This window comes from Haliotis rufescens, unplaced genomic scaffold (assembly GCF_023055435.1).
Source record: "Haliotis rufescens isolate VD_foot unplaced genomic scaffold, xgHalRufe1.0.p SCAF_1, whole genome shotgun sequence".
Classification (NCBI taxonomy): domain Eukaryota; kingdom Metazoa; phylum Mollusca; class Gastropoda; order Lepetellida; family Haliotidae; genus Haliotis; species Haliotis rufescens.
Genome location: NW_025963779.1, coordinates 20,474,053 through 20,498,395, shown reverse-complemented (window position 1 = coordinate 20,498,395; position 24,343 = coordinate 20,474,053). Strand labels below are relative to the sequence as shown.

Below are 24,343 nucleotides of genomic sequence, written 5' to 3'. Positions count from 1 at the left end.
TCCTTTATATAAATCCCTACCATATCATAAGCGGCTGTTTGTGAAGTTTCGAATAGTGATGATACCAGGTGTTTGCGAATCGGTAGGCGTATCGTGCGGAACTGACGGCACCCGTCACAAACACATGCAAAGGCAAGTCAATTGTTAAAAAAAAAAGCAGGAACGCATGGCACAAGTCAAAATTACAACATTTATATCACTGATGCGTCAAATTTAGAGTGAGTGAGTGAGTGAGTTGGGTTTAACGCCGCTTTTAACAGTCTTCCAGTTATATCACGGCGTTCAAATTTAGAAATTTCCTTCACAAAAAATCTTTTGAAAGTTTTTCCAATGCGTTGAATGTTGTAACTCGGATCAAACAACTTTTGAGGAAGAGTCAGTTGTATGGTGCTCTTTGAAATCATCTCCGTAGAAAGTGTATGCTCGATTGTACCTAAACAATTGTGACACATAGACATCAACGACCTTTTGGATACAATCGAGCATGCTGTTCCGTATCAGTGACAAAGAATCCCGATTTTGACTTGTAACAAATGTTCCCGTTTTCTTTTCAGGTGAACAGTTTACTTGACTTTGCATGTGTTTGTGACGGGTGCCACCGGTCGGGCAGGGCGCGCTTACCTTTTCGCGAACACCTGATATCATCATTGTTTGATAGTGATTCATAAACACATGCTCATGATATTTTCCGAATCGAACAATCGTCTCTGCTTTTAGCAGAGATGTCCTACGATGTTTCATGAATATGGAAAGAGTTGTGTCGCTTGTACTTACCCGTCCGTAAACAGGTACGTATGAGAAAAGTTTGACTCATGTTGATCAAAGGTGAAACAATGACCTCAGGTACGTCAACAAACGACCCATTAAGATTAGAATCAGGTCGGGGTAGAATAGGTCTTCAGCAACCCAAGCTTGCCGTAAAAGCCGACTATCCTAAAAGGCGACTAACGGGATCGGGTGGTCAGACTCACTGACTTGGTTGAAGCATGTCATCGTATCACAATTGCGTCGTCGGTCCGAACACTATCTACCGAAGTATTGTATAACCAACTTTAGACCCAAACTAAAAGTAGACATTAGGCCATTGTGACGTCACATCACTTTTAGACCCAAACTAAAAAAAATAGACATGAGATCATTTTGCTGTTCTAAGCAATTTTGAAACTGACAAATGTGATTACATTAGCAGCTTTGGGGATTTATTTAGAAAATCGAGTTGATTGTTGAAAAAGAATAAAAGTGTCAGTAGGAGAGAAACGTCAGCATATTTCCTATGTGTGGGTAGGAATTGACGAAGGGTGTGGATACTTACCACACTCGTGATATATTTTCAAAGCCAAAGATGTTTATTGAGTCAAGTAAAACGTTAGCGGACAAGAAGTATCTTTTGTTTGTACACTCAAAACAGTTCTCCGTGTACAGGACATTTTGTTAACACTTAGATATCCAGGACTTTATGCACGTCTAGTTACATACATACACATACACATGATGTCTTTATTAACAAACGCTAGAATGAAAGGGTTTGGGCTGTCGATACTATTTTCATTTTGATGGAAATGCAGACGTAGTAGGTGTGGCTAAACAGTATTTTTTACAAAGTTAAATTTTACAACTCAGATTCTTTTGCAAATGACATTTTTCTCAATATAGATTCATGAACTGTACAAGCTGGTGATATTACGAAACCTATTTTAGCACACCATGTCATTCTATAGATGCTGAGAACAGCACAATGATCTCATGTTTATTTTTAGTTTGGGTCCAAAAGTGTTGTGACGTCACAATGACCTCATGTCTATTATTAGTTTGGGTCTATGGTGGGTTATACACAACCTGTCTCCCTTGGGACAAGTATAAGTGAAAGAAATCACGCGACACCATAGCTACGTGCAACATTCGTAGGCGTCAGTCACCTTTCGGTTCATTTGCTTAACCGTTTAGGCATGACCAGGTATATTTCGTGTCGGAAATGTTAGGCCCCAAATCTTTAAAAAATTGCAATTGATGATGTATTGTTTTTTTTTACACCAAACCACAATTATGACCTCATGCTATTGTTATAATTGATTCTCGTGGAACATTACCCACCACTTTTCCGGTGTAATGTCTGTTAAACATACGTGTAGTCTATTGTCCTGTCACATTTCAAATTGTATTTCCCATACGACAGGGACCTAGTCAAGGAGATACACTTATACCTCATCAATTAGAGCTCTATGTGTTAGTTGTTCTCATCCGCAGTCAAGACACCAATTGTTTCAGGCATTTAACATTAGTCGGGGAGATACACATCATGGTACCTGACCAGTGACACAACTACACAGTGACTGTCATCAGTCTAACTTTTCAGTTCTACACAATGTTGTATTCCACTGCTCTTGTGTTATTCGGGCACATATGTATCATCGCTGCTGCTTCAAGCTCAGGTAAGGGCATTACCGTTTATTGTACAACCGAATAAATAATGGAATTCCTATGACAAAATGGGTTATTTGAATAGCAGTAGTAAAGCGAATTTGAATTAAGGTAAATTCGGTTGTATATTATATAAGAGTGGTTTCAGAGTTGTTCAACTTAATTAAATTGCGGTGCATTCCAATTATGATGTTCCACGAACTCGAATGTAATGTCGAGTGTATGCAATACCATATAATTGAATTAACCACGGCCAACCATGTCTAGTGTTTAGTAAACTGGAAAACAGATCATAGGGTGCAAAATCGAGTATGAGTTAACCTTGGGAAATTGATACTTCACTGAATGCATCAACTGAAAATAGCAACACATTCCAGGCTGATAGAAAATGGTGTTTTTAAACAGGAACTGGTTAGTACATTGCAACTGGTGTATCTGAAATGGGGGAATGACACTTAAGCGTCTGCCGCTGCCAATGTCGTCTCTCCCGGTGTGTAATGAGTGAGTGATTGAGTTTGGTTTAACGCCGCTTTTAACAGTATTCCAGTTATATCGCGGCGTGTCAGCTTAATGTGGGAGGAAAGCCCGAAGTGATGCAGGTCTCAGACGTTTACCACTTCGATGAAACCAACGAGCACGGGTATTGTGCTGACAAACCTAGAAACATAATCGGGGCGAACCGGGATTCGAACCCACAATCATAGGGTTCTGGCGTACCCAAGGGACGCAACTCTGTACAGTGAATCGCGGCGCCTTAGACGACCGGGCCATCCTGCGTGTGGTCGCCAAAGACCCGGGTTCGATTCCCGACATGTGAAGCCCATTTCTGGTGTCCCCCGCCGTGATATTGCTAAAAGCGGCGTAAAACCATACTCACTCACTCACTCCTGCGTGTGGTGAGCGTCTAAAGCCTACGTCACTTCGAGATTTTATCTTACAGCTGATACATTTTAATGTCACTGAATAATTGTCCAAAACATTAATCCCAAATCACACACCGGCTGGATCGCTGTGCGTATATTTAGGACATTACGCACTAACAGAATGTGTGCAGGTATTATTCAAACACATGGTGGTAGATGTTTAGCTCTCAAGACGTGTTAAAATCCTAAAAGGATGAAAGGCTGACTGTGTTTAAAGCCAAATACCATTTTTAATACCAAAATATAGACTGACTGTTTCTGAGAGTGTTGGGAGCTTTTTATCCCCCGCCACGAAGTGGAAGGGGGGTATAGAAAATGGGTGCTGTCCGACCGTCTTTCCGTCCTTCTGTTTCTGGAGCAGAACTCAGAAACGATGAGAGTTATCTTAACCAAACTTGGCACATAGATAGGTGTGGTGGTGAACTGGTGCCTTTTGAAAGTTTTCTTTTTCAAAAAATTATTTTTTGCGTTTCCATAGCAACGACTTTGACTTAGACTGAAAATGGCGGTAGTGCTCTTTTCTTGAGAAGGCAACATGTATAGTTTTGTCAACTCATTTCACATGCTTCCCAAGCTGTTTCTGATCTGACGGTGATTTCATTTTCAATATACGTTCAGCAAAGATATAATTGTCAAGAGTGACTGTATTTCAGGACACATGATCATATTCATCAGCAGATGACATTGTTCTCAATATAGATTCATGAACTGGACAATGTGCTGATCTTACAAAACTAATTTTAGCACACCATGTCATTCTATAGATGCTGAGAACAGCACCATGATCTCATGTCTTTTTTTCGTTAGGGTCCAAAAGTGTTGTGACGTCACAATGACCTCATGTCTATTTTTAGTTGGGTAAATTTCTTGTCGGAAATGTTACGCCCCCAAATTTACAATCATTGCAAATGAGGATGTATTATTTTCGGACATTAAACCCATTATGATGACGTCATGCTATTGTTGCTGCAATTGATTCTCCTGGAAGATTAACGACCACTTTCCGAGTGTAATGTCTGTTGAACATGTAGTCTATTGCCCTGTCCCTGTGAGTGCCGGTGTGTGTAATATATTCATGTAGCTAAAACACAGGATTTCTCTCATTTAGAACGCAATCAAATAAATCCTGAAACCCTAGCTCTGCCGCTATACCATATATTGTGATTGTGCTAGCATTCGACGTAATTTTCCAATCTGAAGAAAACAGAGTGAGTGAGTTGGATGGGTTTAACGCTGCTTTTAACATTATTCCGGTTATATCACGGCATGTCAGCTTAATGTGGGAGGAAAGCCCCAAGTGATGCAGGTCTCAGACGTTTATCATTTCGGTGAAACCCACGAGCACGGGTATGGTGCTGACATACCTAGAAAAATAATCGGGGCGAACTGGGATTCGAACCCACAATCAAAGGTTTCTTGCGTGTCCAAGGGACGCAACTCTGCACAGCGAATCGGGGCGCCTTAGACGACTGGGCCACCCCTGCCCCCGGATAAAAAGGAAATGACCGGACAGAATTGCTGCTAGTTATGTCTTGATTGAACAAGTTTTTACTTGTCCAGATGACGTCACAAAAACGTCTCTGATTTTGCACGTGATTCTTGAATGTGATATTTTCTGCGGTTGTTGTGATCCAGCGAGAAGGACTTCTGTTGTAATGCAACTTAGCTTGGCGGCAATGTGATTCTGGGTATCATCAGCCAAGCGGTGGAAATGTATGCTGTGGCGTCGGAAAATGTCCCCGAGGGAAATCATGCACATGGTGAAAAGGAGTGGCTCCAGCACGGATCCTTGCAGGACTCCACGGGACAGCTTGCTTGGTTCGGAAGGACTTTTACAAGCTGTCACACTGGGATCGAAGATGCAAATAAGACTCCAATTACGCTGAGCCTGTACCCGAGATACCAGAACGCGTTCTCAGCGCCTTTAGAGGTATTAAATCTAGCGTATCGAAAGCGGCTGACAGATCTAGAAGAACAAGTATGATAGCCTAATGCTTGTCCATGAATGACAGGATCTCATTCTCGGCAGTCTCGGTACTGTGGACACTTTTATAAGTGTTCTTTATTGTTGTTTTATTCCAGTGGTATTCGCGGCTGATAGGCCACTACCTTCTACATAACCTTTGATAAGAAGGACAAGAAAGACACTGGCCCAAGTTAGGATTCCGGATTTTGTGAAAATTTGTGTTCCGCTTATGTGTTTACAGTGGTTAGTTAATTTGTTATCTGTTTGGCTCTCTATTTTAGAAAGATGTGTGCTTTTTGGAAATTGAAAATGAAAATTGGAATAAACCCATTCTATCCAAGCCAGCTGTCATCCGAAATCTAGCCCACATACAAGTTGGTAGTTGGTCCTCTGACACGGCCTCAAATAACAAAACCATTAAATGTAAGCATCAGTACATTAATTGCTTGAGTAAAAAACAAATAATGCCACAAATGTGAGAACAGTATGTTAACTGAGGAAAAAATCTGCCAAAACCATAAGTGCTGTCAACTTAACTTACTTAAAACTTACTGAGAAAACTGGATTTTATCATTTATAGCATCTTTGTGAAATTTGGGGGTAAGAAATTCAGCCGAGAATTATGCATCCTGTGGGACCCATTGTGCTCCCCTTCTTGCTGGTATATTTTTATGCATATGAATCGGAATAGTCAACGTTCCCTTTATGTTGAGCTATATTCCGGTAACTCCAGCCTTTGGTGTGTACATTTCACAACGTTTGAGGTACATTCTAGCAAACGAAGATTACAAAGAGCATCATACAAATTTTGCTCAAAAGTTATTTGATGGGAGTTACAACACTCAAGGCCTAAGTGAAGCCTCAGTGTTACAACAATGTTCCTGTGTGTTTTCTTCAGGTGAACAATTGACTTGCCTTTGCATGTCTTTGTGACGTGTTTCACCGGTGGTCAGGATATGCTCACCTTTTCGCGAACAACAGATATCATCACTATTTGATAGTGATCCATTAACGCATGCTTATGATATAGTCGGAATCGGACAATCGACTCTGCTTTTAGCAGAATATTTTTACGATTGAGGAAAGGGTCTTGTTGCTTTTATTGACCCACAACATGTTCATAAAATATGGACTCATGCTTAGAAAATTAGCTGTTATACTACTACAAAGGTTTAACACACTCACATAACCGGTTACAAATGACAGTGTCAAAACCAAGGGCTTCCGCTGTATTTATCAAAACGAAATATATAACAACCCCAAGAGAACCAAGGGCTTAAATATTTTGTAGATATCATTGAAACATATGATTGATGGTTTTTTTAAAGGCAGTATTATCTTTTTATCTTCAATCTTGAAATTGCAAACACACAATGATGAGGCTGAAGTAGTGAAAGGTTTCTCTGCCATCGCCGCATTAATTCCTGCACGTCAGCCGTGTTTATTTGCCTAAAATGTACTTCCTGCACTATAAAATGACTCTGACATTGTCTTAAAGAGCCGAGTTCAAAGTGTATCCAGTTGTGTTTGCTATGTATTCCTAAAAGTTCTCGGCCAAATTCCCTTGTTTTTATTTCCCCAATTCAAGAAAGTTTTTTACTCTTATGCATAAAGAAGCAGATCAGTATGGGGATGCTTACTTAAATGTCCCATCCTTAAATGTTACATTGTTGTGATCGATGAGGAAGTCTTGAATTGCACATATTGTTTTCTACGTAAATGACATTTTCTTTCATTTTTGACAAATTGTCCCGAATCATTCATGACAGAGATGTACCTATTTATATTGGCTATCCCACACGATTTTGTAAACAATGTTAAATGTGTGTAGGCCCCAAAGGTATTTACAGGACAAGTAACGCTTTTATGTTTGTGTTTAAAATAAAACAAGAAGACAAAGTCATCGCCATTATGAATGATGACTAAATCCACTCACTCATTCACTAGGTGGATGTAGGGTGATCATGTGGTGAGCATGCTAGCTTGACGAAGAGGTAATGCGTTCGATTCTGTGATAAAACCATTCTATGGTTTCCCTATTACTTGGTTAATTTAGTATTGTGTAAGTTATTCCCATCAGAGACAATAAACTAATATTTGGAAGCTAGACATATATTCATGTATAAGTGCTGAACTGTTATATAATATTCTACCATGAATTTGGAATTTACTCGATTCTGATTGGTCTGATTGACGTTCATACGTTTTTCACGAGACCGTGTTCTTGAAATGACGTAAACACTGACGGACTACTTCCACATTCCTGGGGAAACCCCTGGGAATTCCCTAGCACGAAAACATACATTAGCATTATTTCTGATCATTTAGAACCTTTTATCTTGGTCTCAGCATTTCAGTATACATTGAGAAACGTAAGAGAGCTTGACTGCATGATTGTTCACGAATTTCCTCGCTACGGCCCATCCTAATGAACAAACGAAAAAATGCACAGCCAAACTATCATCAGTATCGACTCGATCTGTGTCTAGGCTGACAGTGATCGTCTCCAGCAATCTACGAATTTACCTTGGTGTCTGTTTGACGCATCTTTAATCACCTTTCAATAATCGGTCAGTTGATCAATTATGACTAACACATGTAACCGCCACAGGTTCATTAACAACTTTGGAAATCCTCCCGTCACGTTTATCGTGTCGGCCATTTTGACGTCTTGTACTTGATGTAATTTATGTATTACGACGCGCTGTCATTGTGACTGACTTACTGAGGTAGTTCATTACAGACCTTTCCCATCTAATGGGGATATTATATGAACACATGTGTTGCGTAAGATGTTTCTGAAGAGCAAGTTCTGCATCCATACGCTCATGTCACCTCTCTTTTGGGGGATCTATTTTATTCCGCGATATAGCTGGTTGTTGTTTGGCTGTCAGTGTAAACATGAAGTCACACGTACTAAATAAAATTGTGTTTAGATCTTGGCCTACGTCCTTTGAGGAAAGAAATTGTGATAAAAAATTATAAGAATTATATCTACAATTACAGGTTACAAAATGCACAGATGCGGTTACTACAATATTCAAAGGATGTGTGGCGATACATTTCGATATGAGCGATATGACGTCATAATGATGACGCGCGATGTAGAGCGAAAGCCTTGCAAAGCTTGCTTTGTTTTCTTTAGGGATGCCCACCTCATGTTAGCTTACCAAGCTGCCGTGCTTATATGCTTTCAATGCCTGTCATATGTTCGAGTGAAGTATAACGGTGTAAACAAACTGCTTCAGTATATAGAGCACCATATTTTGTTCGGTGATTCCGTAATTCAGATCGATAACCCACTCAAAATACTGAATTCAACCCATGCCACTTCACTCAGTATATTTGCTAACACCAAAGAGTTCGCGTTTTATTTAGTCATGGTAGAATGGAGATAAACATACTGTGTTTTCAATGTAGAGCTAGGTTACCTGTAGATTTAACCGCGCTAAATTTAACATTTGAAACCCTACGCTGCGCGTTCGGTTCCAAATTCATTTTAGCGGGGTTAAATCTACAGGTAATCTAGCCCTACATTGAAAACACAGTATGTTTATCTCCGAATTGAAGAGCGAGTTATCCAAGGAGTAGTCATTTCAGAAATGTGAAGGAAAAGATGCATGAAAAACAATTTCTCTTACATTTTGCATCTTACAATATTAATTAAATTGCTTTATTCAGTTTCGTCTATATTCTTCCCTTGCAAGACCGCCTCCGTGGTCTAGTGGTAGAGCGTCCGCCCGGAGAGCGGAAGTTCCGGGGTTCGATCCCCAGCCGCGTCATACCAAAAGACGTTAAAAGATGGTACTTCTTGTTACCCTGTCTGGCGCTCGGCATTAGGGGTTAAAACAAGGACTGGTCGGCTCGGAGTCAGTATACTGTGTCTGAGTGGTGTATTCATGTTAACCTGCGGCATTGTATCTCAGTGTGCTAGCACTATAAATCGGCATCAGTCCGGTCTAGTGCAAGCAGCCACACACACACACACGCGCGCGTGCATGCACGTCGCTATATAAGTGCAATAATCTTGGACGCGACGTTAAACCCAATTTCACCTTACCTCTTCCCTTGCACAACTGTACTATATCTTTTTTTCTTTATTCACATATTTGATTCATAGCAAATACTTTATCGATCAATAACTTGAAGTGAGTGAGTGAGTTAAAGTTTAACGTCACATCGGCAATATTTTAGCCATATCGTTACGAGAAATTATTATCTATTACCAATAAATAAAAATCTGTCATCGATGGACAGTAAAATAGCTAGAATATTACAAATTAATCGTTAACACTAGCATACAACCATAAAAAATATCAATATATGTCACAATACAATATAGAAATGAGTTATAGATCACCAGCACCCAAAGTTAGGGCACGATACCCAGAAAGCTGTCGAAGATGTGTTTAATAATCTTTTCACATGATCAAATATTGGACTTGAGTCAGTACAAACACACATGTGTGGGAACAATTCATCTATGCTCACGGACTGTACTTTTCTTCTAGACATTTATAAATCGGTCTGTTTTAAGTATATATAACACTTGCAATTGATGGAGGGGGAGGCTAATTTAAAAACAAAGTTATTATTTTGTTTAATTTGCAATTTCAAGTTGCCAAAAGAATATATTAATATAACATCATCTCATGTCCCTTAGACTGCAGGCCTCAAGCCAGCTAATTAAGTAATTATAACAATGTACGAATGCAATAAACATTATTCGTTACTGCCACAAATCCAGATAATTTATCCTCTTACCAACAACTCCTGTACTGGGAATACTCGTGAAATGCAGTGTTATTCCTAATACAGGAGAGTTACCCTCCCAAAACGCACTCCCGTGATAACCTCAATAATATGTAAAGATAAAACGTCAATGTCCGAGAATAACCAGTCTCGAGTGTCCGACGAAACAGATTTCATTGGACTGCAAAAAAACTTATATTCGAATGTTTGTTCGACTATAAAATTACCCAGTTTTACCGCTATCATGCTGAAAAAAAGAATAAAACCAAGTAATTTCCTCGGTTGCTCTCATTCTTACCGAAAGCGGTTGCAGTAAATTGTAATAAACTGCGATGATTTGTAATATCTCCTGACGAAGTTTATAATAGTTTGAATCATTCGTTTAGGAATGGGTAACAAAAGGAAAATACTGAAGATGGTCCTCGCTAGGCCTTGTGTTACAAAAAAGAGACCCAAGTTGTATATTGTGACACATACTCCCCGCAAATGCATTTTTGTTGAGCTGTGAAAATCCGGGTTAGATCAGCAACTCATACTGTTTAGTGCGGCGTTAAACAAAAAACAAACAAACAAACAACATTTTGTTAAATTTGATGGATTCATTAGAAACAAGGAAAGCAGCTGAAAGCCCACATGTGGCGACACGCTATTACAGTTGGCACAAGCCGCTGATGCCCTGTCTTAGTCCAAATTCTATATCCTATTTCGACGCAGATTGAAAGTGAACAGGATACGCGAGTACGTATGTCAGGAAACTAGTCAATGAGATAACCCAAACTCCATTAAATACAGCTGTGTAAGCTGTTCTCATCTACAATCAAAACGCAATAGTTATAGACATAAAACGTTGGTCGTGGGGATACACGTCATGGTAGCCGCCTTGTTATAAAACTACACAGTGACTGTCATCAGTCTAGCATTTCAGTCCTGCACAATGTTGTTTCCCACTGCTCTTGTGTTTTTCGAACACATATTTATCATTGCCGCTGCTTCAAGTTCAGGTAAGGGAGCTTATGTTTATTGTACAACAGTAAAATGAGTATCAATTCCACTGACAACATGGGTCAATTGAAAAGAAGTACGGATTAAAGTAAGTTGAGAGAAATTCGTTTGCAGTATGTATTGAAGTGGTTAAAAGTTGTTCAACGTCGTTAAATTGAAATTGAATATCAATTGTGAAAATACACGAGCTTACATTTGATATCAAGTTTACACCCCGAGTGACATGAATTTATGTGTGCCAATGCAATGACATATACATGAATAAGATTAAGCTTGGTATTGCATTGGCACACAAAAATATAAAAATTGATAAAAGATCAAGTCTGGACCAGTTAATCAAGTGATTGACATCCTGATCATCGATCTACGCAATTGGGATACATGCATCAACCAAGTTAGTGAGTCTGACCACCCGATCCCGTTACTCGCCTCTTACGACAAGCTTAGTCGCCCTTTACGACAAGCATGGGTTGCTGAAGACCCTTTCTAACCCGGATCTTCACGGGTTGTTAATGGATCAATAGAAAGTAGCTGGATGTTCAAATATGACTCGGGATTGTGGGTTAGCCTTGAGGTTAAAGCGTTCGCTCGTCACGCCGAAGAACCGGGTTCCATTCCCCTCATGGGTAAAATGTGTGAAACCCATTTCTGGTGTCCCCCGTAGTGATATTAGCGTCGTAAAAACACACTCACTCACATGACACATATGACCCCCACAATCTCAGTTTGCCCCAGTCGCTGATGCAGATACGACGTCTTCATCAGAAATTGGGGAATATTGACCCTCTCGGCCTTTAGTACCCAGTGCAGTATGTGGCAGGGTTCGCGGATACTGTTTGACGTTGTCGCATCCTTCAATCAACGGGGTTCACATCTAATGCTCGAGACATCCAGGACTGAATGCTGTTGTTGTGTGAATGTGTCGGTGTCAGTCATGTCTGAAATTATCGTGCTGACAATCGGCGTTGGCTTTCGACATAACAGGAGCAATTTGTGGCTGCAGAATTTCATCGTGGTGCCGTTTTTTGCCCTGAACGTGAACAAAGTCGGCGACTAGCTCCGCTGAATTTGTCGACTTTGATGTTTGGTGCAAAGCGTTCACGTCGACGTCTATACACCAAGCATCTTTCATCCGCAAGGGGAAACGATTAACGTCACTCGTCGCCATCTTCCCGAGGCAAGGGCGTTGACTGACTATAAAAGTCCTGTTCCCACCTTTGCCGAACCAGGTAAGTTATCGCGTAACGAACCTGACATCCGGTTTCAACATGCAGATTTCGGTCGACCGCAGGATTTGCAACGCATGTGTACTGCCAACTGGTCGTCGACAGACTTTGGTGATAAGGTGCTCAACTGATTTTATGCACTTCGAGACCCGTTTATTACAATATAGATCTTGATTATCGATCAGATCGTTTTGACTGGGCGCCGCCATATTGTTTGTAGCAAATGCAAGTGATATGAGTGATTGAATCTGATTGGTCAATAGGAGGGACACAGAAGAGACATGACTCGTAGTAGCCACTGCTGTCCCTCCGACCGAGCCTGGAAGTTCCAGTCAATTCGGCAAGTATTGGAACGAGACTTCTATAATCAGTTAATGCCCTTGCCCCGGTAAGATGCCCGTCGCTGAACCACACAGTTCTTCACCGCAGTTGAGGCCATACTCTGAGGGTACATAACACCACTGGCTCGAAGACCTACCTCACATTTACTGCAATACACGAATCTTAAAGCAAAGCGTATGCAGAGGCTGTCGCCAGAAATCATTGAACATTGTATCACCACTTTACATAGAGTCTATTTTCCTGTCCTATTTCAAATTGTACATCCGATTTGACCAGATACAGGTCGACCACAGGATACTCAACTCTATATTCAAAATATCAGGAAACTAGTCAAGGAGATAGACTCGTTGTTCACCAATAAGAGCTCCACGTGTCAGCTATTCCTATCCGCAGTCAAGGCGCAATAGTTTTAGACATTTAACTTTGGCCGGGGAGATACACATCATGGTACCTGACCAGTGACACAACTACACAGTGACTGTCATCAGTCTAACTTTTCAGTTCTACACAATGTTGTATTTCACTGCTCTTGTGTTATTCGAACACATATTTATCATTGCGGCTGCTTTAAGCTCAAGTAAGGGAGTTTATGTTTATAGTATTTATGATAATGGAGTAATGGTTGTTTAACTTGTTGAATTTAATGTCAAGTATATATTCCAAGTGAAATATGTTTCTGTTTGCTAAGCTTTTCCACATTATCGTTTCTCAACGGAAGACTTACAACAATATGATGTGTTGTTAGTGAATAAAAAGGCCGTGTTAAGTTTCCAACAATGCAGTCATGCAGAAACGTCTAACCCTGTTTAGTGTATAATAAACTCCACACACATCAGTTGAGCTTCAGACATTGACAGGTCACTAAATGCATCCACTAAAAACATTGAAGGTTGATAGAAACGGGTACCGTTCTTGTTATTTGTCTTGTGTTATAACTGTAGTTATGTAATAAGTATCATTATGTCCATAAATCTTCATGCTTCTCGAAGCTGTGCGTGGACTTGAATCTAGCGGGTACGTCAATGCCTCATATAATCTTATGAAATGTTCGTGAGATATGTAATTTATAGTCCCGTGGGCATTATTTCAGCCAAATTGAGACCAGAACATATTATTCATTATTTACATACAAATCTGTCTAAATGAACAATAGACATATATTGTTATGATGATGATAATGTACAGATTAAAATAAAAGATGCAGCAAAGAGGGTTTGGGTGATCCTGGCACAGTCAGGCTGGTTAGGCTCATCATCAGCTCAGGGCCCTTGCCCCCTCTACACGCAGCCCAGACAGCGAATGGGACTTCTCCCAGGAAGCGCTGCCTAGTCAAACCCACCTAGAACTCCCCAACACTGCAGCCTTCTCCATTACCCAGATTGTCAGAAGGGCTGTATTCCTGGTAGCAAACCCGGGTACTCTCCCAATGTCAGTCAACAGATTGGGAGGTACCAAACCTAAGGCATCGAGAACAGTGGGGAGTCGGAAAACTTGATACTTGGGATGCAAACGTGACATTTCGAAAGCGAGGTCAGCATATTTGCTATGTTTTTCCTCAATCTTGTCAATCACACTGATGTCAAAAGGGACAGAAAATTCAATAATATAAATGATTTCATTTGATCTATCAAAAAAGGCCAAGATCACGTTTGTTGGTCTGGATACTTCTGAGGCTGTATACGGGCCTATTCCAAATTCGGGGTCGTACCATGGATGGACCTCTGTGTCAAAACTACAAACATTGCGAAGACAGTAATAAAACGATCGAGCAACTCCAGCATGTCGCTTAAGATACTGTGTTTGTGCCAAAGCAGGGCATCCACTGACAATGTGTTGGACAGTCTCATTAAATTCATTACATAATCTACATTTCATGTTTACATTTCGATGCAAAATCACTCATTGACGGTTTCGAGTGGGAAGTGACTGGCCCTGAGCAGCAAACAGAAAGTTTTCTGTTTCACTCTTCAGGCCAGCGGACCTCACCCAAGCGAAGGACTCTGCAGGGTTGCGTACCTTCTCAACACACTACACTTAAACGCGATGCAGTGGTCGATCAGATAGCTTCTCCTTAAGACTGGGCGGGGAACACCAGAAATGGGCTTCACACATTGTACCCATGTCGGGAATCGAACTCGGGTCTTTGGCGTGACTAGCGAACGCTTTAACCACTAGTCTACCCGACCGCCCCTCCATGTTGTGAACTAACGGCACCGAATTAACATGTTTGAAGCGAGAGTGGCATTTGTTGTTATTGTCAAGTGGACAGACTAAACAGAGATTGCAGCTTTCCCTAAAAAGGTACATGTACACTGTACATAATCTGTCACAATTGTTATTAATCATTGCCGGTGTCACGAAATATATTCGCCCCCAGAATAAAATCTCCCCCCGGCGAATTTATACCGGTACAGTTCCGCCCCTCTCGAAATAAACTCGTAATACATTCGTAATATATTTCTATTTTAGCAATGTTACATATGGTATTTTTAAACTCTAAACAGTAATTCTATAATTAAATATAAAAACAACAAAACAGTTCCTCAATTTATGTATGATGTTGTCGTTTGTTTTATAAACACCGCATTGTGAGAAACGTTTCACTCAGTCAGGGAAGTCACCCAGCCTTACCGCCCGGTCTATTCAGTGACATGGCTGGGGACCTATTTTCACCCGGAATTAGAACAGGGTTATATGTTGTTTGGTATCTGGTTTGCCTGCAGTTTCATCGCCAAACATTGAATGGTTGGAAATTATGAGTTATGCTTCACAATATGAAACTCTCTGAACCTCCAACTTGTCTTTTCCTCAGAAATACATAATCTACACTTTTTTACCAAAACCGAATGGCAAAAGGCACCAGTTCAACACTCGCCTGGTCTGTTTACAAACTTTTACAAAGAAATGAGAACCCTCATAATCACACATTGTTGCATTGTAAACGCGAAAAAATAAAAATGTAAATAGCAAACGGCACCAGCTCAAGTGTGAGTGAGTGAGTTAAAATTTAACGTCACATCGGCATTATTTCAGCCATATCGTGACGAGAAAAAGTACTACATTCAAATTAGATATACTTAGGTTATAAAAACCTGTCGTCGAAGGACAGTAAAATAATTAGATTGATCACAGATAGATGTAAAACTAGCAGATAAGCATAAAAATATAACACCATACGCAACAATACAAGATAAAAATTAGCTAAAGATCGCCAACCACTGAAGGTAGATCACCATACTAGGGTCCATTGGGACTTACAGTGCCTTTGCTACCTGCATGGACCCCAGCAGGATTTACACCATCCCTTCAGTCATTGGCGATTGTACGTAAGTTTTAGCTACAATTAAAATGACGAACATTCTACGTTTAAAAACGTAGTAGAAGTAAATATTCTTTGAATGACAGGGACTATGATACCCTCTCAGGGGGACAATAATTTTACAGTACTTTAACCCCCTTCGAGGATACTGCCACTAACAATCTTCGATATAATTTAATCCTACCAATTCTAAAAAAGTTTTTTATTTATACAAAACATATCAACAAAACTTATGGTACAATTCTATTTCTTTTAAAAAGGCAATAATTAAATGAGAACTAATCGTAGTAAAAAGATCCCTTATAGATGAAACCTTGAAATATCACCAGCTCAAGACATGCCCCATGTGTATATAATGTGTTATATATATTGAACGGTTTATTAGTCATACTACGAGAGTGACGGACGTGCGGAGCCTGATCAAATTGTTTAGACCCTGACCATGTTCCGATTTTAATACAATTTAAACATGTTTGATAGTGTAGCAAGTGGAAACTGTTCATGCATTTCCACCATAACGTTATATGAAAGGTACATGTCGACGTCAACACACCAGGATTGGCACAGTCATGGAACTGTTTAGCAAAATAACTCGCCTTTTACCACTGGGACAACCCGATCCCCAACAACATAGTTATCAAGCGTCAGTTCAGATTTCACACACAAATCGCGCTGAGAGTTATTCAACTTCATAAAAGGAGCCTTAAAGTCACAGATTTGCCCTGGTGACCTGCATCTCTTTGGGCTTTCCTCCCACACCAAGCAGACAATTCGGTCATGATACAGCAGAAAAAGTGTTAAAAACAGTGTTCAGTCACTCACTCACTATGTAGGCGTAGGGTGGCCACGTGGTTAGCCTGCTAGCATGACACAGAGGTAATGCGCTCGATTCTCTTTACTTGAGTTTCACTAACGGTCAAATAATTCTAAGACAACTTATTATTTAATCAGGTAAAGTTGTTGTCCTGTTCACTGATTATGATGGCGGTATCTACAAATACAGCTTGAGCGGTGACGCCGCAACGCCAATGAAGCCATCCTTTGTAGAAACCTCGATGAAGCCCTTATGCTTAGACTACGACCCTGTCTACAGACAAATGTACTGGGATAGACGATCTACGAAGACGAGTATGAGGGCAGATCTGGACGGTCGCAACATGAAGACTGGGCATTGTCCGTCAGGGCGTGAACCAGGCTGGACCGGCGACAGATATAACAAGGATATGTTTCAGATACTCCCATCGACTGAAAGTGTCAGTTCAGATTTCACACAAAAGCTCCACTGAGACCTGCATCTCTTCGGGCTTTCCTCCCACACCAAGCAGACAATTCGGTCATGATATAACTGAAAAAGTGTTCAAAACAGTGTTCAATCACTCACTCACTATGTGGGCAAAGGGTGGCCACGCGGTTAGCATGCTAGCATGAGACAGAGGTAATGCGCTCGATTCTCTTTACTTTGAAACTGCTCTTGAGTTTCACTAACTGTCGTACAATTCTGCCTGTTACAAGACTATTTATCATTTAATCAGGTAAAGTTGTTGTCCTGGTCACTGATTATGATGGCGGTATCTACAAATACAGCTTGAGCGGTGACGTCGCAACGCCAATGAAGCCATCCTTTGTAGAAACCTCTACGAAGCCCTTATGCTTAGACTACGACCCTGTCTACAGACAAATTTACTGGGATAGACGATCTACGAAGACGATTATGAAGGCAGATCTGGACGGTCGGAACATGCAGACTGTTTTCAAATCGAATTCATGTGAGTTTATGATTTAGAATAATATAGCATATCAATGTAGGATTTGTTCTTGTTGAGGCCGTTTTCTGCCTTGTTGAACAAGGTTGGAACTATCCGATATTTCATAAAAGTTGGAAGTAGCAAAAAAAAATATTGCAGAGGCACGTGCAGGATACAGATAATCTCAGTGCCAGTGGCATCAAATTCGACACGTGGTCATTAGAATAGCAAATGCTGCATATTAAAATTATTATTTACAGATTAATTATTCTTCTTATTCTTATTCTTCTTATTATTATTATTTTGATACAATCAAAGCAAATCAAAAGATTACATCCAAGCTTTCACCCAACATCATTCTGAATCACGCGCGCACATTCTAAACAAATTTTATCAACAGCTGTCCGAGACATCGCTATCGACTGGGAAACTAGACAGTTGTTTTTCGCTGATGATAAGGCCCATGCAATCTTTTGCCTGAATATGACGAGCAATGCTGTTTCAAGATTCATCAGCGCCACTAATGATGAAGTTCATTCCCTTGTGTTGGATACTTCACGAAGGTCAGACGGCTTATTGCATTTCACAGTCTACTTGGGTAGGATTGCGGAACTGAATATGTCTTACATACAAGTCTTGCCGTGTGATACGCCATAAAAATAATACTCCTGCGTCATGCATGTATGAACAATTGCCTTGCCTTTGCATGTGTTTGTGATGGGTAACACCGGTCAGGCAGGATACGTTGACCTTTTCGCGAACACTTGGACTGTAAATAATCAAGTCTTGCCTATTTTGCGAGGGGATCTCCATTTTAGCTCAAGCATGGAGTGCTGGGACGTATACTGCCTCGGAATCTCTACTGGGAGACAAGTAGGCTTTGCTAGGGACCTATTTAACGACGGGACCTCCATTGAGCTCAAGCATGGAGCTATATTGGGTGGCTTGAATCATTCTCTTGGATTGCATTTTCTAATTGAACTCTCTTGTTCGATTCCGACTATATTTTAGCTTGAACATTAAAGGCTTTAGAACACAGGCTTCAATTTAACAAATATTAATGAAAGAAATATGTTTAGACTCATGTATTGGACCGATGTGGGACATGCACAAATTGAGCAAGCGACATATGAGGGAACCAACAGAAAGGTGCTTACACATACCGGATCGGAGTGGCCAACGGGACTTGTCATAGACCCACAAGGTATGTTGTGATATTGTATATTTACCTTAATTCCGTGTTCACCCAATACAATGATATGTTATTACCTTTGTTTGAATGTCCTATTTTAAATTTCACAAAATCGATCCTTTTCTAAAATAAACGTAGGAGGATGAGAGATGTATTGTCATCAACGATGTATGTTTGAATGTATTTTATCAAACAGTTCTTCTATACCTGATGCAGGGATGACACTCGTAAAGTACATGCTTATTGAATAGAGAGTGGAAGAAATGAATGACCATTTCGGCATACTCGAAGTGTTTAACCTTTTTCTTAAAAGTAAAGCTAATTTTGAGACATGCTTATTATAAAACATTTTCCTGGCTGTTTTTTCGATATTCAATGGAATAGAAACTTACAAGGAGAGGCACCACAATGTACCATTACCAGCAATGTTAATGGATACTGCTAATTTGATACCGGTGATCGATAGCTCGTCAGAGGTTTCATTAACAGTGGGATGAAAGACGACCTTAGTTGAATATATCCTCCGCTCTAATGAAGATTCCGGGTTGTAAACGGCAGGATTGTCGAAATGGTCAAGTTGTACCTTAATATCTCTTCCATAATACATGTTCTCTGGTTAACTCAAATATATTTCCTGCAGGTGATTACCTATTCTGGTGTGATGCACATTCTTCCAACAAGGATATAAAGAAAATGAACCTAAAAACGAAGACTATTTCAGTCCTACTAACGGGAAAGACATACTATGATGCAACTTATTTTGAGGGAAAACTTTTCATCGTTGCTCGAAGTGACAGGTATAAACGAGTGAGTGAGTGAGTGGGTTAGGTTTTACTTCGCTTCGAACAGTATTTCAGTTACATCATTGCGTGGCAGCGTAATGTGTTCCAACCAGCGTGATAAAATGCTGTTGACAAGTAATTACATATATAACGAACTATAATCAGAGCGAATCTAGGATTCCAACCACAATCATAGGTTTCTGGCACGCCTAATGAACGCAGCTATGAACATCATAATGAGTCGACTAGGCTAGAAATCAATTTCTGCGTCAACCATTTCAAAAACGACTGAGATCATTGATTCGTCACGATGTTCATATTGATGAATGAGTAACTGTATCCTTACAGATCACACTTCTTCACATTGTCCGAAAATGGTGGCCAAGAAACATCTGTCAGTCTTCAACGGAGCATGTCAGAGTGGAGAAGAATAAAAGTGATACGATATTACGGTAAATGTCCTCAGACTCTATTTTTTCACCCATTGTGATACACAACTATATACAATGATTATGGTACAGCAATGGTCAGATGGCATCTTGCATTTAGGAATCTGGCCAACCTGCCCAGTTTCTGTCCGAGGATCAAGTTCCAGCTCACATAAATGAATATAAGCGACAAAACCCTTTACATTTTCATAAAAAACGCAAGATGGCTTGAATCCGACTCCCTCATGAGTATGTACGTGTCTTGTCAGGCTGCACTTATTAATGATCTAATTATTATCAATATTACTGTGCGTATATAAGTTTAAGGACTGACTGAAGTCACACGACAACATGGCGAACCAGAACCCTCCTAAGTTTTGATCACTTCCGCAAGGTCTAAGGCATGACTTAACTATCGGCAGTCTAACACTTTAACCCTTTAGATGTCAATCATTGGAATATCTGGTCTAATGTAATAAGTGACCTTGTTTTCATCTTAACAAAGCACACATGTCGATACCTGGCCCATTATGCAGCACCGAACATCTGCTGTGTGTACCGATAAGAATAATTTAAGCCACGTGCTTAACACACACTTGCCAATAGTAAACATTTATTATCGGAAACATACGTGATATATACTGGTACCCCGGAAGTCGTACGAAGCCAAATGTGTTTAATTTGTCGGGTAAAACAAGAGTAGGAAATAGAAATTTTATATTTTGTATGTGTATTGTCTTAATATTAGGAGAATGTGCTGGAGGACACTATGGAATCACCTGTAATTCTACCTGCGGAATGTGTTCTGGGACGGATACCTGTGACACAGCAATTGGACATTGTCCCTCAGGATGCCAGGCCGGGTGGACAGGAGACAGGTGTGACACAGGTAGGTGTTCTAGTGTCTGCAAACAAAGTGAGCAGACATACCATATGATACTATTTCTTCAAGAGTGTGAGACAGGTAAATATGGCATCTATTTCTCCTCAACGTGCGCTAGATGTGAAATTGGGACCATGTGCAGCAACCTGTATTTCAACCAAGTAAGTTCCGTGCAAACCAATCACATTTTGTGTTGTTCTTTTGTCCACATGCCATACTTTTACGTTTTAATACAGAATGTGAGGACGGTCAATATGGCGTAAACTGCACCCAATCATGCGCCCAGTGTGAAGACGAAAGTGTATGCGATAAGTCCAGTGGACAATGTCCATCTGGGTGTCGACCAGGGTGGAGAGGCGAAAGGTGTGACACGGGTAAGTCAGCAATACAGAGGTGAATCGGTATTACACGGGTGAATTACCAATACACAGGCGAGTCTGCAATGTTTGTTTGTTTGTTGTTTAACACCGCTGGACCAGACAATTCCCAGATTGATCATCGATCGATGCGCTTAGAAAAGGAGATAAAACCAAAGTATGTACCGTGCAAACCAACCACGTTTTGTGTTGTTCATTTTTCTGCATGTCATACTTTTACGTTTTAATACATAATGTGAGGACGGTCAATATGGCGTAAACTGCACCCAATCATGCGCCCAGTGTGAAGACGAAAGTGTATGCGATAAGTCCAGTGGACAATGTCCATCTGGGTGTCGACCAGGGTGGAGAGGCGAAATGTGTGACACGGGTAAGTCAGCAATACAGAGGTGAATCGGTATTACACGGGTGAATTACCAATACACAGGCGAGTCTGCAATGTTTGTTTGTTTGTTGTTTAACACCGCTGGACCAGACAATTCCCAGATTGATCATCGATCGATGCGCTTAGAAAAGGAGATAAAACCAAAGTATGTACCGTGCAAACCAACCACGTTTTGTGTTGTTCATTTTTCTGCATGTCATACTTTTACGTTTTAATACATAATGTGAGGACGGTCAATATGGCGTAAACTGCACCCAATCATGCGCCCAGTGTAAAGACGAAAATGTATGCGATAAGTCCAGTGGACAGTGTCCGTCTGGGTGTCGACCAGGGTGGAGAGGCGAAAGGTGTGACACGGGTAAGTCAGCAATACAGAGGTGAATCTGTATTACACGGGTGAATTACCAATACACAGGCGAGTCTGCAATGTTTGTTTGTTTGTTGTTTAAAGCCGCACTCAGAACTATTCCACTAATATCCAGCAAATAAATCGAGCCTGGACCAGAAAATCCCGTGATTTATCATCGATCGATGCGATTACATGCATCAATCAAGTCAGCGAGTCTGACCACCTGATAACGTTAGTCGCCTCTTACGACAAGCATATAGAATGAGTGGGGTTTAACGTCACATCCAAAGATAAATGTGGTCACATAGCGACGTGCATGCTCGTGTGGTAATGTAACGCCATGAACATTCACTTTGTTGATGGAATTTGACGTACTATAGATTATTACATTCTTTCAGTCTCTGGTTTGTCTGATCCGATTCTATACATGCTGCCAAGATTTAGCTGTGGTACCAGGAAATATATTCTCAAACGCCGATCAAATACCGTCACCTTGTGTTGTATTTATGTGTATCATGGTATTCAAACCATTTGGTTTTAGAACACCTAACAATTGTGTGTGTCGAATGTCTCTTTAAATTCTGCCTTTTTTGTTTTCAGAGTGTGAGGCTGGGTATTATGGCTTCAACTGTACATCGACATGTGGCAACTGTTACGGTGAAACTGTTTGTGACCATGCCACCGGAAAATGCCCCTCTGGTTGTCAACCTGGATGGATTAGCGACAGATGTAACATAGGTTGGCGAACTCTACGTTGTGTGTAGCTGAATGTGGGTAGATGTGGTGGCCACTGATTTGTATTGTACATTCAGTATCTGAAACAGGTATTATAGAATATAACGTGATTTCAATCACTGGTTTGCCTGATCCAATTCTATACATGCTGCCGTGATTTAGCTGTGGCACCTGGGAACACCCATCAAATACTGCCATCTTGTGTTGTATTTATGTGTATCGTGGTATTCAAGCCATTTGGTTTTGAACACAACTAACAATTGTGTGTGTCCAATGTCTCTTTAAATTCTGTCTTGTATGTTTTCAGAGTGTGAGGACGGGTATTATGGCTTCAACTGTACATCGACATGTGGCAACTGTTACGGTGAAACTGTTTGTGACCATGCCAGTGGAAAATGCCCCTCTGGTTGTCAACCTGGATGGATTGGAGACAGATGTACCATAGGTTGGTGAACTCTATGTTGTGTGCAGCTGATCATTGGGAGATGTGGTGGCCACTGATTTGTATTGTACATTCAGTGACTGAAACAGGTATTATAGAATATAACGTGCTTTCAATCACATGTTGGCCTGATCCGATTCTATACATGCCGCCGGGATATAGCTAAAACTGTGTTGTTTACAGCAGACAACATTCATGCACTGACTCACTGTTTGTCATAATTTATCTTCTCTTGAAGAATGTGAAGGAGATCCTCGTGGATTTAACTGCACATCAAGGTGCGGGAAGTGTGAAGATTGGGAAGTCTGTGACAAGGCAAGTGGACAGTGTTCCATTGGCTGTGAACCCGGTTGGAGTGGGGAAGGATGTGCCACAGGTGAGCTTTCAACATACCTGTTTTGAAGAGTACCCAATACAGTAAAGTACGGTTATAACGAACTCAAAGGGACTACTAATTTTAGTTCGTTATAGCCGTAGTTCGTTAAAAACATATATACAGCATAACTACAGCAAATAGTCGGGACTAAAAAGTAAGTTCGTTATATCCGTAAGTTCGTTATAAGCGTGTTCGTTATAACCGTAGTTTACTGTATATGTATTCTTAAAAAAGCTGGATTCTAGTTATCCAGTTACAACCGAATCGTTAAATGAAGACATTGTTCCAACGAACCGTACTTCCATGTACATTGATCTATGTGTGTGCTACGCACCAGGAAGTATATCCTAAAACACCGTTCAAATACAGCCACCTTGAATTTATGTGTATGGGATTCAAGTATAATGGGAATCGTCACGCCTAACAATTGTGTGTGTCCAAGGTCTCCTTGAATTCTGTCTTGTATGTTTTCAGAGTGTGAGGCTGGGTATTATGGCTTCAACTGTACATCGACATGTGGCAACTGTTCCGGTGAAACTGTTTGTGACCATGCCAGTGGAAAATGCCCCTCTGGTTGTCAACCTGGATGGATTGGAGACAGATGTAACATAGGTTGGTGAACTCTTTGTTGTGTGCAGCTGATCATGGGTAGATGTGGTGGCCACTGATTTGTATTGTACATTCAGTAACTGAAACAGGTA

The 24,343-nt window shown here is 40.6% G+C and overlaps 1 protein-coding gene across 11 annotated transcripts in view; it reads left to right on the top strand.

Moving 5' to 3' along the window:
* The first annotated feature begins 2,186 nt into the window (after positions 1 to 2,186).
* LOC124115804 (multiple epidermal growth factor-like domains protein 11) overlaps positions 2,187 to 24,343 on the top strand; it is a 43,260-nt gene continuing 21,103 nt past the window's right edge. For 4 of the 11 annotated variants that reach the window (XM_048392806.1, XM_048392793.1, XM_048392799.1 and 1 more), the window contains exons 1-12: positions 2,188 to 2,429; positions 17,481 to 17,714; positions 18,094 to 18,256; positions 18,773 to 18,897; positions 19,526 to 19,682; positions 20,016 to 20,119; positions 20,844 to 20,984; positions 21,215 to 21,352; positions 22,690 to 22,827; positions 23,132 to 23,269; positions 23,505 to 23,642; positions 24,117 to 24,254. In XM_048392806.1, coding sequence (XP_048248763.1) covers positions 2,363 to 2,429; positions 17,481 to 17,714; positions 18,094 to 18,256; positions 18,773 to 18,897; positions 19,526 to 19,682; positions 20,016 to 20,119; positions 20,844 to 20,984; positions 21,215 to 21,352; positions 22,690 to 22,827; positions 23,132 to 23,269; positions 23,505 to 23,642; positions 24,117 to 24,254 — 1,681 coding nt within the window. In that variant the 5' untranslated portion in view covers positions 2,188 to 2,362. Of the gene's footprint in view, positions 2,430 to 10,906; positions 11,061 to 17,480; positions 17,715 to 18,093; positions 18,257 to 18,772; positions 18,898 to 19,525; positions 19,683 to 20,015; positions 20,120 to 20,843; positions 20,985 to 21,214; positions 21,353 to 22,689; positions 22,828 to 23,131; positions 23,270 to 23,504; positions 23,643 to 24,116; positions 24,255 to 24,343 lie in introns of those variants that run through there. The other 7 variants (XM_048392827.1, XM_048392813.1, XM_048392811.1 and 4 more) reach the window with 5 other exon arrangements.